The sequence below is a fragment of the Trichosurus vulpecula genome, chromosome 8 (genome assembly GCF_011100635.1).
Source record: "Trichosurus vulpecula isolate mTriVul1 chromosome 8, mTriVul1.pri, whole genome shotgun sequence".
NCBI lineage: Eukaryota > Metazoa > Chordata > Mammalia > Diprotodontia > Phalangeridae > Trichosurus > Trichosurus vulpecula.
In genome coordinates, this window is record NC_050580.1 from 50,362,412 (window position 1) to 50,380,855 (window position 18,444).

Consider the following 18,444-nt stretch of genomic DNA (forward strand, 5'->3'; position numbering starts at 1 on the left):
ATCTAGAACTAAATAAGATGAAGAAGGTAGAGGAATTAATTGCATTTGGGAAATCTACACTTCTGCCCTTTGACATAAAATACTCCTTAGCACCAATATTCTCCTAATGTTGCCATCTGACTGAGTGGCAGTACATATTCAAAGAATGAGAATGATTTGTGACCACCCCTCCCCACCAAGGGCAATGGGAAGACTCAGAACAGGTGTGACTGAGCTGCCTCATATTCTCAATAATGGCTTGTAAGCAAGAAGTTCCATAAAATACATCATCAAGAAAATGTGTAGTCAGAAAAGGAAGGGGGTGGACATGGGGGGACAATCCCAATGATGCATAGGTGTCCATGGAATGTTAGAAGATCTAGTAGAAGGCTTCCTCAGCATTGGAAGGCTCATTTATGGAAGACATCAACACAAATCACTCAGGATAAAAAGGAACAAGTAGTTTGTGATCTACATTGGCTGATGGAGAGCCCACATCAGTGAAAACACAGACCTATTGAAGCATTGAAGAATTTCTTTAATGGGTCACTAGGGCTCAAAAATGCATTCACTAGCAGCATTGGGTGGGCCTTTCACTATTTAGTTATGGCAGACTTTGGGCAGCTATTCCTCTCCAGCTTTATAGGATCAAAGATATAGAGCTAGAAAGGATCTCAGAGGTCATCTAGTCCAACCCCCTTATTTTAAGGATGGAGAAATTGAGGGCCAGTGAGGTAAAGTGTCTCGTCTATTGTCCCACAGGTAGTAAGTGACAGAGCTGGGAGCAGAACCCAGGTACTCTAGTGCGCATTCTTAGCCAGAACTTATGCTTATTACTCTTAAGAAACTCTCGCTACCTCAACTCCATGACACAGCACCATGGTGGGACTTTGGTGGAATCCAGGAACTCTGATAGAAAGGGAAATGAAGCTGACCTGTCCTTAAAGATTCCATGCTGGCTCTAATGCATGATCCCTTTCGTTTCTCAGTGCTCATTAACCATTCTTTCAGGAATGAAATCTATGATCTGCCTAGGCATTGACACCAAGCTCACCAGTCTATCACTCAAAACATCCACCTCTATCCCTCTTTGGTAAGAGACCTGGGTATTCTCCCCCAGCCCTCCTCATCTCTGAGTCCTGTCTAGACACCAACACGACTCTTCCCATGGGCCCTGTTTCTGCAGGCCCTCCCTTCCCCCTCATGCAGCTCCCCCAGCTCTCTCCAGCTTCCCTGTAGTGGTGCCAGTTCAAGCCTCAGAGGAGCTGGGCTTCACCTGCCTCCCACTCTGCTGTCACTGGGCAGGGATCCTTGTTGTAGCAACGGCTCCAGGGAATCAGCTACTGAGAGACTCCCAACAACTGAATGAAAAGCATGCTTGCACCAGACTCCCCTCTTCCTCCAGCATCTCCGGCTGACCCTGACCCAGATGAAAGCCCCCCTGTTTCTGTCACCCCCACAGTAAGTCTGGTCCTCCCAGCTATAGGCTTTGGAACAGAGGCTGTTATGGGGAAATCCCAATGAGGGATAGACACTGGGGGAAGTGGATGTTGATGCGTTCCAGGGCAGGTGTGTTGGGATGGTGTTACCTGGCAACAAGAGTGAAGCATTTCTGAGCTGGGGAAGGTGTCCTCTGGGGTGGAAGGAAGGTGTGAGTCTAATACCAGTGTCAACAGTTTACAGGGAGAGCCCAGACAGATGTGGACCAGGTCATGGGCCCAATGACCACAGCAAATGGCCTACTACTACCGGCCAGAGTCATCTACTGTAGGTATTGAATCAGACTGAAGGGATGAAAGCAGGGGTGTTAGGATGTCCTGGAGGATGGCAAACCCCTTTGGACCTTGGAGGGAGAGAAGGATGGGGGCCACCAGTACTAACCTAAGATGGTCTCAGGGAAATTCCTCATGGCCCAAGAGATCTGATAGGGAGAGGGAGAAATGTGATGCTTTGTGATTCTAATACCTCCTTGAAGGGTCCATCCCATCATGGAACTAATTATTCTCCCTCCCCCTTTACCTTGGTCACCTTGCTTTCCCATCCAGAAATGGCTAGTCCATCCAGCTCCTAGTCCAGAAGGATCTCCATATGTAAGGTATGTCTTAGACTCTCAGGGTGTCTGGAGCTTAAGCAGCCAAGGAAAGAGGTTGATGGGATCTGTGTGTGTTAGTCTGAGAAGCCTTCCTAGAAGATAAGAGTTCAAATCAAGGGCTGAAGAGTTGGGGTTTGGGGGATGGTGGAGGGGAGACCTAGTTTACATCAAGCAAAACAAGATGGAGAAAAAGCCAAGAGTTTAACAACTCAGAGAGTGAGAGCCTGTGAGACACAAGAAAGGAGGAACAAGGTTGTTTTGGAGGCTGTGTTTAGAGATGATGTAAGAGGCAGGAGGGAAACATCCAAGGGAGTAAGCTAGGAATGCTAGAACCTGGACAAGACTTGGGGATAATGGCCCTCTGCTCCGCCTTGTGGCTCCACTTCAGGGGTCATAAGCTACACAAGCTGGCACAGTGAAAAGACTCTGGAGCCAGAGCACCTGGGTTCAAATCCTGCTTCTGAGGATTACTACCTGGTCACCTAGGGCAAGTAATACAACATGGTTGACCCTCCATTTCCCCACTGGTGTAAAGAGGGGGTTGGACTGGATGGCCTGGAAAGTCCATTGCAGACCCTGTGATCACCAAGTCACAGCTGTGGGATGGAGCTCAGGACATGCTTGGTGATGGGAGAGGAGGAAGGGCTGTTCCATGATGTGTGACCAGCAAGAGATCCAGGGGATATATAGAAATGGAATAGGGACCAAGTGAAGGTGAAGAATCTAAGCTTCAGGTATACGTTTGAATGACTTCCCTTCTGCTTCACCTGAATAAGACTGTTGTAGTCGACCCACATGTCTTCCCAGAGCATCTCTGCGTCTATGGGGTTGGCAGCAAGAGAAAGCACAGGTCAGCCCCGGGAGCGCATCCTTTGGTTAGGAGCGTCGCCAAAGGATAATGGCAAGATAGTAATTAGGGTGATCGAAACACGGAATTGGGTGCTTTGAGAGGTAGTGAGCTTCTCCTTCTCACTGGAGGTCTTCAAGAAGAGGTCAAATGGCCACTCATTGGGAACTTAGTAGAGGAAATTTTTGTTCTAGGGAAGGTCGGAGTAGATGGCCTCAGGGGTCTTTTCTGGCTCTGAGATTTTTCAATAACCCTCGGCATCTTGCGTTCTAAGTGCTCAATGCAGACATTCCACTTAAGGATAGAGTTGTAGGAAGGTGTTAGGAGATGTAGAAGGGTCTCTCTTCCCCTTCCTCCACTTTATAAGGCAGTACCATTTCTCCTGAGCCTGGCAATGACACTAAAGGCTGGCCAGTGAATGGCAAAGACATTTAGCAAAGGTAGAGCTCCCTTGGGGCTGCAGTGGTCAGGGAAGGCTTCTCAGAGGAGGAAGACCTTGAGACAGAGCTGAGCCTTGAAGGATGGGGGGAACTGAGAGAGGTATGTAGGGGAGAAAGAAGAGGGTTCCTGGGGGAGTGGAGGTGAGGGGAGGGAATGGATCCTGGGATCTAGATGCTCAACCTTCATTTTACTGATGAGGAAGCTTTAGGACAACAGGGGAGAAATATGTGAGGGGCAGTGTGGAAGAGTGGAAAGAACAGTGAGCTTGGTCAGCTGTGGGTTTCAGTCAAAACTCTGATGCTGGTTGGTTCATGTGCCTTTGGGGAAGCAACAAACTCACCTGTGACAGCCTCAGTTTCCCCTTTTATAAAATGGAGGTGATGATGGTGTTGACCCTTGTTGCATTGTTTGCTTTTCTGGAGCAGTGAGTCCGTGCACAGAAAGCTCTAAAAGTGTGAGCTAGTGCTATTCCCCACTCCTACCCCCCACCCTCCATTTACCATTAAAACTATAAAGGCAAATTTACAAAAACACATTCAGGAGAAGTAGGAGGGCTTTAAAAGGAGAAAGAAAAATGGACTGGAATTACCTTCTTTTTTTGCTCCTTTTTCCTTAACTACTGACTGGGACTGAACAAAGACCCTTCAATCTCCTACTCAGCTAAAAGCTGGCTGAGACAACTAAATGCATATTGTTCCCATCCGCCCCACCCCCTCATGATGGTAACCTAATTTAAAGCTTCTATTTGCATGTATTTGCATGTTGTTAGCAGAGGACTTAAGATCCTGACATTAAGTCCAACTGGACACTGGCTGCTGGTATTTTAAATCCAAGGTGTCCCAAGATTCCAGGTGCTGAGATCAAGGAGGATAAATCTGCACAGGGCCAGAGATGGGCAGAGGAAGGACCAGGCAGACATAGGCAGCCCAATAACTACCAGCTTAAAAACCATGTATGGCCCCCCTACTGCCTTCAAAACATGGGATCTTAGTGCTACAAGAAAGCTTAGAGACCATCTAATCAGCCACCTCACTCCCATCCCAACTCTGTCATTTTATCCATGTAGAAACTGAAACCCAGAGGAAGGGAAATTACTTGGCCAGGGTTACTCAACTGGTTAATGATAGAATCAAGGTTACCCAGATTTCCTCTCTTCCCAGACTAGTGTGTACTCCACTATATCTGAAACTCCTCAGCCCAGCATTCAAGGCCGTTTCTCAAGCTCCCACCATCCCCAAAGGCCTTCTCCAAATCTGTCTCCCATTGTGCTTTTACACAGACCCTCTGAGGCATCCAAGCCAATGTCCTCACTATCCTAAATGAGTCCTGACTGTCTCCCACACCCTTCAAGATCTTTCCCTTCAGAGGATATTTCCGAACGCCATAGCCCCTGCTGTTTCTGCCTACCCCACACGCTGATGTGCACTGGGCTCTCCCTCCCCTACTTTCTGATCAGAATCTGAGCCCTGAAATTCTAGCCCCTAGTGTCTGACTCTGATTTTTGTGGGTCTCTCCTATCTCCCCAGTCAAATTTAGAGATCCCTAGGTCACTGGCATCCTCCTCCTCCTCCTTCTCCTCCTCCCAGATTCCCTCCTGGCTTGGGCATACAGCCAGTGCTTAACAAATAAGGGGTCCCTTGACTAGAGGGGCAGGAAAAAGAGATGAACTGTTTTACAAAATGAGTGCTCACTCTAAGATCTGAACTTCTGCCAATGAGATATTAAGTGACTTTCCCAGGGTCACATGGCCCAGCTATGTCTATAGAGAAGATGCTTTGTTCATATGAAAAATGGTGCTTCATCCCAAAGGCCAAGGAAGAGGGCTTCCCTGGGTCCTCCCTTTCCCACCCCTCCCCACCCTGAGATGGAGGGAAGGGTGGGAAGGGAGATAGCAAAGGGAACCATGAAGAGCCAATGAGATGCCAAATGGCCTCCTCATCTCTGCCCCTCATCCCCCTCCTGGCCCTCTCTGGATGGAGAGAGGCCCATTTCCAAGGTGACTTTCTCCCCCTGGATCTCACACTATAGGGGAGCAAACATCCTTAATTCCAGGGCTCCAACATCTGCTCCTCCAAGCCCCACTGGCAGCAGCCAGACAGATTATCTGGTATAGTTTAGGGAGCTGACCTTAGAGTCAGGAAAACTGAAGGTCAGATTCTGCTCATTGTGTGATCCCCCAGCAAGTGACTACACTGGAAGAAAGAATTTCCTTATTGGGATTTCCCTAAAACAATGGAATCACAGGTCAGGTCCATAAGGAAAATAAAATTTAAGCCCCCATAAGGGAAATCATGTTCCCTCACCCAACTAGTGCTCACCAAATCCCCTTGTGGACCTGACCTTACACACTACAAAAGACAGACAGCCCCGTTTTGGGCCACTCACTCAGCTTCTTGGAGGAGGTGAGGCCAACCCAATCAAGGACACAGCATCCTTTGCTGATTTGACCTTCCCAACGTGTCTCCACTTTACCTCCTGGGACTTTCCCAGGAACTCCATCCCAGAGATGTCTTGTAGATGGAGGGTTCTGGGAAGAGGTCAGTGTAAAAGGATAGGGCAGAGAGGTCTCACCCAGGCCACATATTGGTGACCAGTGGCTTAATCGGGTTCCACAGCTGGAAGATTTCAGCCCACGTTGGCCACATCAGAAGGTTATGCACAAGATCCAATCAAAGTCCCAGCCCTTCAAGGTGTGGCCCCATGAAGAGATAGATGAGTACTCCCACCTGCCTGATGGGAAGGTGCATCTGTATAGCAGGTATGGAGGACTTCAGAACTGGAGGGGGTGGGCATGTGGGTGGGACAGTCAGAGGCAGGGTCCTAGGGGAGCTCAGGACACAAGCCCTGTCCTGAACAGATGGATCCCAACTCCACTCACAAATTTAGAATGTTGGTGGTGGAGGTCAAGCCTGAATTGTCAAATATTTTTGTCAAATCTAGGCTTATTAGTTTCAAGCTCAACTTTGGGCACTGGCAGCATATTGTAGTAAGAAAAAAATCTGGATTTGAGACCTGGGTTCAAATCCCAACTCTGTTATTTGTACCCTTAGAGCACACCACTTCTCGGGAGTCTCAGTTTCTTCAAGTGTACAATGAATGGGTTAGAATAGGTGACCTCTGGGGTCCTGGGGTCCTATGAAGCATTGGTAGTAACCACGGTTAACAAGAGCAGAGGCAAAGCAGATGAGCAGAAAGGTCACCGGCTCTTGAGTAAGAAGACCTGGGTTTAAATCCTACCTCCATCAATTTCTACCCATGTGACCCTGGGCAAGTCACTCAGCTGCCCTGGTCCTCAGTTTCTTCATCTGTAAAATGAGAGGATGGGACTAAATCGCCTCTGACTGTAGATCCATAAAGCGTTGCTTAGTGGTGGCCAGCCCTTCGCACTAGAGAGGGATGCACAATTCACAGAACAACTGGGTGACTGAGAATTACATCTCAGCCACTCTGTGCTGTCTCAGAGGCTATATCAATTAATTGGATGTAAATAAATGGGTTATGTCAAAGTGCACGGGAATAATTTGGCATCTTAAGCCATTTATGCACTTCCCAGGCAAGCTCATTTGTGCCCTCATTCAGCTGCCTGGGACCTTTCTTCACCAAAAGCACAAAGGGAAACAGTTATCACAAGCTCCAGATTAACAGAGCCAGAGCCAAGACACTTTGACTATATTTGTTTCTTTACTGCCCACATTGAGTGAGTCACGTAAGTCCTCAGCGGTGCCCTGTCCCTGTACTGAGACCTCTAGGGGTGCAGAGGAGAAATCAGGCCACATTTCTGTCCTCAGGGAGCTTATAGTCTAAAGAGAAGAGGAGGAAGGGGGATAAAAGATGAGGTCAGGCTGAGGGAAGGGAAAGTGGGAGAAAGAGGGAGTGTGGGAGGAGAGAGGAAGAGGAGGAGGGAGAGAAGGGGGAGGGGAGAGAGAGACAGAGAAAGACAGAGAGAGATATGGAGATGGAGGGGGAGAGAGAAAGAGAATGGAAAGAGATGGGGAGAAAAGGGAGATAGAGGAGAGAGGAAGAGAGAGGAGAGAAAAGATGAAGTCAAGCTGAGGGAAGGGGAGAAAGAGGGAGTGTGGGAGGAGGGAGAGAGGGGGAAAGGGGTGAGAGAGACAGAAATAAAGACAGAGAGAGATATAGAGAGGGAGAGAGGCAGTGAGAGAGAAAAGAGGGATGGAAAGAGGGGGGGAAAGGGGGAGATAGAGGAAGAGAGGGAAAGAGGAGAGAGAGAGGGAGGGAGGGACAGACAGAGAGAGACGGATGGGGAGGGAGAGGGGGAGAGAGGGGGAGACAGAGGGAAAAGAAAAGAGAGAGATAGAGAGGGGGAGAGAGGGGAGAGAAAGGGGGAGATACAGGAGAGGGGAAGAGGAGAGAGGGAGGGAGGGACAGAGATAGAGAGAGATGGTGAGGGGGAGAGATAGAGAGGGGGAGGGAGAGACAGAGAGGGGGAGAAGGAGAGAAAGAGAGAGAGGGGAAAGAGAAGGGGAGAATGAAAGAAAGAGAGAGAGAGAGAGAGAGAGAGAGAGAGAGAGAGAGAGAGAGAGAGAGAGAGAGAAAGGGAGAGAGGGAGAGAGAGAGAAGGATGGAGAGAGGGACAGAGAGAGCCTGCATTGTGATTACACTGAGGAAGATTCTGGGCTGTAGGATTAGTGATTGGTTGGTGTGTATCAAGGAAGACTTCCTGGAGGAGATGGGTCCAAGGCTGCAAAGTCATAAAGTCAGAAAAAAAGATATGGGAAAATATGTCTGTGCCTGGCAAATGAGATACCTGAGGAAAAAGAAGACTGAGGAGTGGATAAGGGGGAAAAATGATGGAAGCAAACATGCCTAGAGGTGAATCAGCCAGGGGACAGCTCTTACTTTCAAAATCTGAAGCTTGTTTGGAGAATCTGAGGGGCCACGGGAGGAATCCAAGCGGACAGGGCTTCCATGGCAGCCAGGAGGCCCAGACTTAGGAGCTGGAGGAGGAGATGGGGGAAATATAGGTGTGGCTGAACTCTGGCAGCAAGGAGCCAATCATTTCTAGACCAAGGAGCTGTTCATGGGAACAGAGTGGGAGCATCTCCTTCCACCCCAGAGTGGTTTGGGCCCTCCAGTTCCCTCTTATGACTGGCCACTTTCTCATTCTCTGCAGTTTTTATTATTCGGAACCCTCAGACAGCCAAGAAAATCAGTGTGAGGTGAGTAGCTCTGAGGTCCCTGCGCTGGGCAGACAGAACTCTGGGCCCTCTCCCCAACACCACTGCAGGCAGGCTCCATGTTCTAAGTCTCCCCCAGAGGCAGGTGTTTCCTGTGCTGATCAACCAGTGCCTCTGGTGGTTTAAGGGTGCTTTGAGATCTCCCAAGTGCATGAATGGGTACAAAGGGAAAATAGAAGCATATGTTGGCAAGAAAATTTCCTCTGAAAGCCTAAAGGTGACATGGAGAAGGTAGAGAAGGGGAAACAAGCTCTGTGTGAAGGCCAGAGGGGATAGCTAGCAAACTGAACTGAATGGTCCTCCAGTTAGGCAGATATATCAAGGCAGCATAGTGTGGCAGAAATATCTCTTTGGTCAGAAAGGCTAAGTTCAAAACCTACCTCTTCCACTTACCTATGTGACCTTGGACAAGTTACTTAAACCCCTGTGGGCCTCAGTTTATTATGGGTTGGTTCCCTTACACAGATGAAATCCCAGGTCTCTCTCCCCATCCTCTCTCTCTCTCTGTCTCTCTCTGTCTCTCTCTCTCTGTCTCTCTCTCTCTGTCTCTCTCTCTCTCTGTCTCTCTCTCTCTGTCTCACACACACACACAGACACACACACACACACACACACACACACACAGAGTCAGGCAACAACTGGCCATCAAGCCTATATACAATTCCCAGTCATCAGAGGACATGGATTCAAATCCTACCTCTGACGATTAACTGCCTATGTGACCTCAGGCAAATCACTTCTCCCTTAGCCTGTTTCCCTCTTCCACCAAATGAGAACATTAGACTACATGGTCTCTGAGGTCCCCATCAACTCCAGAGTGTGACATGTGCTCCTTCTATCAGAAAGAGGACTCGGTGCTTGATGGAGGGGAAAATTCCCTGGGAAAAGAGATGGAGAAGGAAGCCGGGGACATTTTTTTCTTCCCAATAGTCAACACTTAATAAATACTTGTTGTCTTACTCACTGACCAGTTGGCTGAATGATTCAAAGTCAGGTAGCTCAAAGCCCTTATAGAATCTGAATTTCAGATCTGGCTTCTGTTGTTCAATGGCCTTTCTGGGTGACAACATCCCCTCCCTGCCTCAGTTTCCCAGTCTCTAAAAGGTATAGCAATGCTTCCCTTCCAGCTCTAATGTTCATCCCTCTATAGGTGGAAACAACAGTTTGTTTTTTTTCCTAGCACCCCACCCTAGAGAGTGAGAGACAGGACTTCTGCCCAGAGGGGGTTAACAGCTCTCCCCACTTCCCTCTAGATCCCGGAGAGCTATGGGTGTGAAAGCACGTGTGTTCCTGCTTGTGAATGCCTCCACATATGTGCTCACAAGCTGCCATCTGTCTTACCTTAGAGGTGCCCCAGGCCTGTGGTTCTCCCCTCTCTCTACTCCCCTCCCATTACCCCACATTACTTTCCCAGCTTCACCAGTGAGGCCCATGGAATAATCCATTTACACATTGTACTTGAGTCTATGACTCAGAAATGTTTACTGAATACCTACTATGTGCACGCCACTACAGTAGGTGTTTCAAGTCTTCAAAGACATTCAAATGGTATCCAAGTTCTAGACTGGGGTGGGGACAGGTTCTGGGCCTCATTTTCCCATCAATAAAGGGAGGGAGGGGAATTCGCTGAGGGAGCTTCTACTAACCTTCCAGCTCTGATGTTGAATGACTATATAATTTTCTGACTTTATACCTTCTCTCCTTCAGTCTTTCCCAAAGCCCTTTGAGGCAAATGACCCAAGCAGGGCCCATCTTATTCCATGTTTTCCAGATAAAGAAATTATGATTAGAAAAGTCAAATTGACCTGCCTAAAGTCACCCAGGAAAGTAACAAAGCCTGTACCAGAACCCAGGCCTCTTCAGGTTTCTCTGGGGAAAAAAGGGAAGAATAGATAGAAAAGAAATAATAAACAGAATAAAGAAATTTAAATAAAGAATTAGAATAAAGAAAGAAATTGTGTGAGGAGGGATGGCGTGAATACTGGTTGCTTCTAATTCAGGGGCGGGTCTGAATGGATCCCATTTCTCTAGGTTTCCTTCTGGGCCAATTCATGTTTTCCTGAGCTGGCAGATAGCAACAACAACTGCTTCTGTTTCTATTAGGATAAGGTTCACATGGCACTTTCCCCACTATTTTAACAGATGAAGAAACTGAGGCATGGAGCAATTAAGCAACTTGTCCATGGTTACACAGCTAATAAACGTCGGAACCAGGATTCAAACCCAGATCCTCTGAGTCCAGATTTTCTCCACCTCCCCACTAAGCCATGGCTGCTTCTCACTAGAGATTAGAGACACCTGTCTAAGAATGCTGGTAGAGAAAGGACTTTGGGAGGTTCTCCAGAATCACTTAGACACTTAAAGGGCATCTAGTCCAATTTACTCATTTGACAGATAAGGCCCAAAGGGGGAATGACTTACCCAAGGCCACACAGGGAGTAAGCAGGATTCAAGCCTGGATGCTCCTCCTTGTAAGTCCACCATGATTTCCATCCTCAAGCTGGTGGGGGAGAGGAGGAGGAGGATGTTTAGAAGGCTCAGGCCCTGGATCTCGCTCCGCACCTTCCAACATAGGAAAGGGTTCATAAATCAAGGTTCTTCAAGGTGCTCAAGTCCCACTTCCTGCAGTTAAAAGTAGTTCCCAGCTCCCCCAAATAGAAGATGTCAAAGCTTGAGGCGGGATCATTTGTGGGAGGTGGCCTCCCCCTGCTGGGCAAAGAGAGAAGTGTAGATTCCTGGCCCCTGCCCAGAAGGCTGGAGATTCAACGGTACCTGTCGGAACAGGTGCCTAGTGAGCATCATCTCCTATAGGGTCTCCAAGAAATCTGTCAGATTGTGGAAGAACAGGGCTTCTGTGGCGAGAGCTCGACCCATCCTAGACTTCAAGCCAAGGGATGAGAGTCAGCCCTGGTCAGCAGTGGGGGTGGCCGTGGAGGATGGGAAGGAGTTCAATGGGGAAGGAAATGGGACAGAATGAAGTCCCAAGGCAAGGGTGTGTGCTAGGCTGTGGAGGCCTCGAACGCCAACTTAAGGTGTTTTTTAAGGCACCGTAGTAGCCCAGAAATGACACTGGACTTAGAGTCAAGAGACTTGGGTTCAATTCCTACCTCTTACAAGTTAACTTAATCCCTCTAAGCCTTATTTTCTTCATTTGTAAAATTCAGATGATAACACCTGTGGTCCCCATCACATGAGAATCTTATACGTAAAGTACTTTGAAAATCTAGGTTCCCTAGAAATGCCAGCTACTATTCTGTTACCTACCTCCCAGTATGCTGTCATGGGAAGAATGCTGGGCTTGGAGGCAGGAGGACCTGAGTTCAAATCCAGCCCCAAATACTTCCTTAGCTGTGACTTCCTGTTCACGTAACTTAATCTTCTTGGTCTTAGTTTCCTCCTTTGCAAAATTGGACAAAGAATAGCACCTACAACCTCCAGTTATTGAGAAGATCAAATGAGATGATATTGGTAAAGCATTTTGCAAACCTTAAAATGCTATAAAAATGTCAACTATCATAGTGACTGGTATAGTGGCATGGTACAGGGGATAGCTCGGTAAGGAAGACCTGGTTTTAATTCCTGACTCTGGCGCCTACTAGCTGTGTGACCCTATCCAAGTCCCTTGACTTTTCCTTTGCCTCCAGCAACTCCCTAGGATTTGGTACTAAGCCAATGATTGGGTTGTAATCTGTATCAGTGAAGGGAATGTCCCCCTTGGGAGTACCTAGGGATGGCTGAAGCACAAATCTCTTGTGTATTTGCATTTCTACCTGGCAGCATTGCTGAGAGGAAAGTGTTTTGTAAACCTTACTCTATAAATAAATTTTATGTATTTACTCAGTGAGCACTGGGGAGGTCCTGAAGAGTTTTTTGAGCCAAGAGATGACTGTGGCCAAATTACTACATAAAGAATGTTAATCTGGCAGTGGTGTAAAAAGAGAGGAGGGAATGGAAGAGGGAAGACCCATCAGGAGGTTAGACTGTAAGCTCCTTGAAGGCAGGGACTGCTTTGCTTTCATCTTTGTGTCTCTAGTGCCTATCACAACACAGCGCAAGCTTGCTAAAGGTTTATTGTTTGACTTAACTGATGGAAGCTATTGCAGTAGTCCAGGTGTCTGGTAATGAGACCTTGTATGGGGGGGCGGGAAATGGGGAAGAGGAAAGAGTTGGAAATAGACGTGAGAAGTTTTGTTGAAGTAGAATTTATTGGCCCATTTGACCAACAGGTGATGATTTCTTTGGCCAGAGTACCCGTGTAGATGCTTAGGAACATAAAAGATTGTCCTTTCAATCAACAAGTAAAGTCTATTCTAGCTAGCAAGGATGGCCTAGCATTTTTTGAGAGGACTGTAAGATTCCTTTGGGATTTAATGCTCATCACAGTCTGAGTCTAACGGATCTTTCCAGACAGATTTAACAGCACTCCCCGTCACGGACTCTATGTTCCAACCAAACCAGCCCAGTCCCTGTTCCCTGTAGGCAACATTCCACGGCAGCCTGGAATGCTCTCACTCCTCAGCTCCGCCTCATGGCAGCCTGGAATGCTCTCACTCCTCAGCTCCGCCTCATGGCAGCCTGGAATGCTCTCACTCCTCAGCTCCGCCTCATGGCCTCCCTAGCTTCTGCCAAAGCTCTACCTAAGTGCCATTTCCTCCTGCACCTCCTCCATGAGTCTTTTCCTGATCTCCCCCACACCCAGTTGTTAGGGTCCCCCTGCCCTCCCCAGATTGCATTTACTTTGCATATATTTCCTCATTATCCATGCAGCGTGTTGTTTCCCCGCAAAGGACTATAATCTCCTTGAGGACAGGGCCTGCTTGGATTTAATTTTGATCCCTACTTAGTACCTAGTACATTATAAACACTTATTGAATTTCCTAGCACTGTACTAGACATTGCGCTGGTCATCGACAAGTATATGATGTGTATTGAACCTCGAGTCTCAGAACGAAGACAATAAGACAAGACCAAACATGATTGAACGAACGAATGAATGAATGAATGAATGACACAATAAGATGTCAACACAATGAGTCTCACAGGAACTTAAAGGAGACCTGGGTTTGAATCCTGGCTTAGTTACTTACTACCTGTGTGAAATCACATCTCTGGGCCAGTTTTCTCTTCTGTACAAGATGGGACTGGGTCTCTATCTCTAAGGGTCCTTCCAGGTCTAAATTGATGGTCTTATAATCCTGTGATTCTTTCCTGTGAGTTTCAGCATTGATCTCTCAGCATCTCTCCCACATGGGGGGAAGGAGGTTATCAGGGACTTTCCATCCTGGCAGAAAAGAATTGAGCATCTTGGGACCCTCAGTACCTGGTAGGGAAAGGAGCTGGTAAAGGGAGAGAAGAAATGGGGGAACAGAAAACTAACTCTCATCTCTACCTGCAACAGAGTGTTGGGATGTCTGGGAGTAGGGGCAGAGAAAGAGGATTATTCCTAAAACACAGGTCTGATCAAGTTACTCCCCTGCTCAAGAAGTCCCAGCATCTCCCCATTACCTCGAGGGTAAAATAAAGACCTCTGACGTTTACAGCTCTTTGAAGTCTGGCTCCAGCCTCCCCTTTCCAGGCTTATCAGATATTTCTCCCCTTCAAACATTGTATGATACAATCAAACTGACCGGCTGGCTGTTTGTTTTTTGTACATAGTATTCCATCTCCCATCTCCATCTTTGTACAAGTTACACTCTCCTCAATGACGCCTTAGAGAATTGTTGGGTGATTCAGGGGTCAGTTCCAGGGTCACCTCTTATAGGAGGCTTATCCTGATTCTTCCAGTGGTTAGTGTGTTCACCTCTCCCACCCCCGCAAAAATTATTTATTTTGTATGAATTATTCATTTATTGATATTTTGTTCCTCCTCAACAGAATTATAGCAGAAACTCTTGCATTTTTGTCTCTATATCTTTAGCACCTAACACTGTCTCTACTGAGAGAGAGTGCTCAGAGGGTAGAAATTTACCTGTATGCCTGGTCTTCCAGGTGGCTAAGAGATGGGTGGCTGGTAGGAGGCAGCAGAGACTGAGAAAGGGGGAATTAGGTCTATATTCAGAGGGTGCCTGGCTGGTAGGGGAGGGAGGGGGAAAATGGCACCTAGCCAAGGAGAGAGGTCTGAGTCGGGAACTGGCTGCCCCAAGAATTTTGTTTATTCCAACAGCCTGTCAAGCCCAAGGCTTTGGCAGTGACGCAGAAACCCTGATGTTGGGTCGGGGTTAGGGGTGGGGGTGGTGAATGTGGGCACACAACAAGGCCGAGCAAGTCAGGGCTACTGCGTCCCTGCTTCCCTATCTCAGCTGGGTCTCTCCCAAGGTCCTGTCAGCCCAACTGTTGTAGGGTGGAGGTGGGAAGCGCAGAACAAGTCATCCATAGGAACTGTGTCTGCACATCATCCTTCTCTCCACCATATGCTGGAACTTCGGCCTCTTCGTGGTGTACTCTGACAGTGACCGGGGAGTAACATGGATGGAAAATTTGGCAGGATTCTCAATTCCCCTCCAGTCTCAGCACATGCCACCCACCTCGCCACCTCACACTGGGATATTATTCTCCCTTCTGGGATCCACCCAAATCATCCCCAGAGCACATGGGTGGGTGGGTGGGGGAGACTGAAACTTTAAAGAGTGTGGATAAAACAGACTCAGAAAAGGAGGCTGGAATTGCCTGGGCAAGGCTTTCTCCGGGGGAGTTGTTTGGTCACAAAAAAAAATCACTATATTTCAGAGATCAAAGGGACCTCAGTGGATATCTAGTCTAACCCATACCTGAAAAAGGATTCCCTTTTATGCAAGGGGCCATTTAGCCTGTGCCCAGAGACCTCCAGGGAGAGAGTCTATACCACCCAGCAAAGACAGCTCTAGTAGTAAGGAAATGTGTAGACTTTTATCAAGCCTAAAACTGCCTTTTTGCACGTCCAGCCTCCCTGGATCAGACAAGCCGGCTCCCACATCACCCTGCCACCTGGACCCGTGCTCTCGTTCTCTGGCTGGCCCCATCCACTTGCTGTGGGCCCTGCAGGATGTAAAGGGAAGGCCACAAGGTTATTCAGACAGTCACTGATTAGAGAAAGTTGTCAGATGGAGTCTCACTACAATCCTGGTTTTCCCAGTGTTGGGGGAGAAGATATATCTGAGTTAAGAGGGGACTGGGAGTTGGAGGGAAAGGCTGCCATTTATCTTGGGTCTAGGAAAGGTGGTTACAGCCCATTGATTGTTTCTAGAGATGTAACCACATGCCTCCCCCACCACCACCTTTTTCCCAATAGCAGATGAAGTCACACAAGCACAGGCCTGTATTGGCACAAGGCCCCATGTAAACACAGGGGAGTCTGTCTCAGATTCATTCACTGAGCTATGCTCCATTCCCTCCTCCTGGCCCCTCATCTCCCCAAGGATGACAAGACTCAGAACTAGAAGTTCCCTCAGTAACCAGAATGAGACCAACCTCCTCATTTCACAGAAGCGGACGATGAGTCCCCGAGAAAGGGAAGTCACAAAGCTCCCTGAGAGATTTCTGCTCCCTCAGGAAACAGAGACTACCTGGTCCAACTCATTACCCTACAGAAAGAGCTTCTGAGCCATATAGATAACCATCTCATTTGGAACCCTAGGAATCTCAGAGGTCACCTAGTAAAGCCCAAGCCCCTTATCTGACACAGGGAGTCCTCCTTCCGGGGAGGGGAGTGTCTAAGGGCTCATTACAAGGAAAGCGGACATTTGAGGCAATGGCCTGGCTATCAAGTTGAATTCAGCTCTTTGTGAGGTAGAACATGGCGGCTGTTCAGCCTGTCCTTGGCAGCTCTGAGGAGGAAGATTTGATATTGCTATGTGGTTAGTTAACTGATTATGTGTAATACAAAGGCATAGGGTGCTTGGGAAATGGGAAGGGGTGCATGGCCCTATTACAGCAAACAGCATAGCCTTCGGAATCAGAGGTTTAAATTCTGACTTAGCCAGCTCTGTGCAACCTTGAGCAAACAGCAACTTGTTCAAGCCTCAGTTTCCTCAGCTGTCAATTTCCTAAGCTGTAAATTCTTTCTAGTTCTAAACCCTCTGGTTCTACAATTCCATACTTGTAGGTTTCAAGAACCAGAGGAGAAGGAGGGAACTAGGTCTCTGGGAGAGATCTCTAGGTATAGGGAACTTCAGGCCCCAAAAGGAAGAAGAAGGGGGTCAATAACCATTTTGTAAGAGGTTGCCCTCAGGATTCGGCACACCCAGGTTGCTCTCTGCCCAGGGTTTGTAACCTTCTGTGTGGCCTGCACCCCTCTGGTGGAGCCTGTAGATGTATCCTTTGTCATAATCATAGTTTTAAATGCATAAAATAAAATACGTAGGATTACAAAGGAAACTATTTTGAAATAAAAATGTCATTTCCTTCCTCCAAGTTCATTTTGTTATTCAGTCATGTCTGACTCTGTGACCCAATTTGGGCTTTTCTTGGCAAAGATACTGGAATGCTTTGCCATTTCTTTCCCCTGCTCATTTTACACATGAAGAAACTGAGGCAGAGTGAAGTGACTTGCCCAGGGTCACACAGCTAGTAAGTATCTGAGGCCATATTTGAACTCAGGAAGATGAGTCTTCCTGACTCCAGGCACAGCATCCCATCCACTGTGCCATCTAGCCACCCTCCAAGTTAATGGACCCGCTGAAATCTGTCCACAGATTCCTTTGAGGTTCACAGGTCCCAAGTTAAGAACTCCTCCATGAATTCAATACCTGGATAGAGCAGGGGGCCTGGAGTCAAGAAGATCTGAGTTTAAATTTGGCCCCAGACAGTTACTAGCTGTGTGACCCTGGCCAAGTCACTTAGCCTCTGTTTGCCTCAGTTTCCCTATCTGTAAAAGGGGGATAATAATAGGACCTATCTCCTAGGGTTGTTGTGAAAATCAAATAAGATAATAAATGTTAATTCCCTAGAAGGTGTGTCTGGTTGGTGTCCCACACTGACATTTCAAGAAGATGCTGGAGGCTGGATAACGTATGATCTCCTGCTGTTCATCATGGGGCACATGCTATTCCAGCATAGAAGATAAAAGGGGCAGGGCAGAGGTGGGGAGAGGAAAGGAAGGGACATGAGTAGATCACAGGCAGGATATCTTATTAGAGCCTGGTGAATCTCAAAGAGATGATAATCCTAACAGTATCTATATAGCACTTTAAAGCATACAGATCACTTTTACATATGTTATTTTATCCTCACAATACTAATGAGAGGTGGGTGCTATGATTAACTCCATTTTACAGAGGAAACTGATTCAGAAGCTGCGACTTGCCTAGAATCACCCAGCTCATAAGGGTCTGAGGGGGGATTTGAACCATTGTCCAGCCTCATTAGGCTTTGCTTCTTCCCCTCCCTGCCCCCCCATACACATCAGGCTTAATAAACGTTTGTTGAATTGAATAAACACTTAGGAAGGCAGTTAGCTTCTACCCAGGTGTTTCTGTTTCTTTCAATACTGCTCTATGGGATCATCCTTCAAGATATATCTGAATGCTAGTAATCAGGGATCCGTTATGGGTCTTATCAAAGACTGTTCCCCCGACCAGATTGTCCTTGACTCCTGTGACCACGTGCAAGTTTCTCCTCTTCCTGGCCTTCTGCTACACCCTCTGGAACATTTGAATTTTGTTCCTATGGAGGAACCTGTAGAGAGCAGGGCTTACCACTTAAAAAAAAGAAACACTAATGGCGAGATTTCAGACCTCATGCTAAAACCATTCACTAGCATCCTGCCAGGAGAGGCAGCGTAGTGGAGTGGATAGCGAGCCGGCCTCAGCGTTAGGATACCCTGGCTTCAGGTCTCACCCCTGACATTTGCGGGGTGGCTCTGGGTGTGTCACTTAACTTCCCATGTGCCTTAGGGAACATTCCAAGACTTT

The 18,444-nt window shown here is 47.6% G+C and overlaps 1 protein-coding gene across 1 annotated transcript in view; it reads left to right on the top strand.

Moving 5' to 3' along the window:
• The window catches only part of CCDC33 (coiled-coil domain containing 33), a gene marked incomplete at its 5' end in the record, with an annotated part of 185,888 nt that overhangs the window by 137,804 nt on the left and 29,640 nt on the right, over positions 1-18,444 (top strand). The window contains 2 exons of the mRNA XM_036736500.1: positions 5,975-6,117; positions 8,494-8,539. Coding sequence (XP_036592395.1) covers positions 5,975-6,117; positions 8,494-8,539 — 189 coding nt within the window. The remainder of the gene's footprint in view (positions 1-5,974; positions 6,118-8,493; positions 8,540-18,444) is intronic.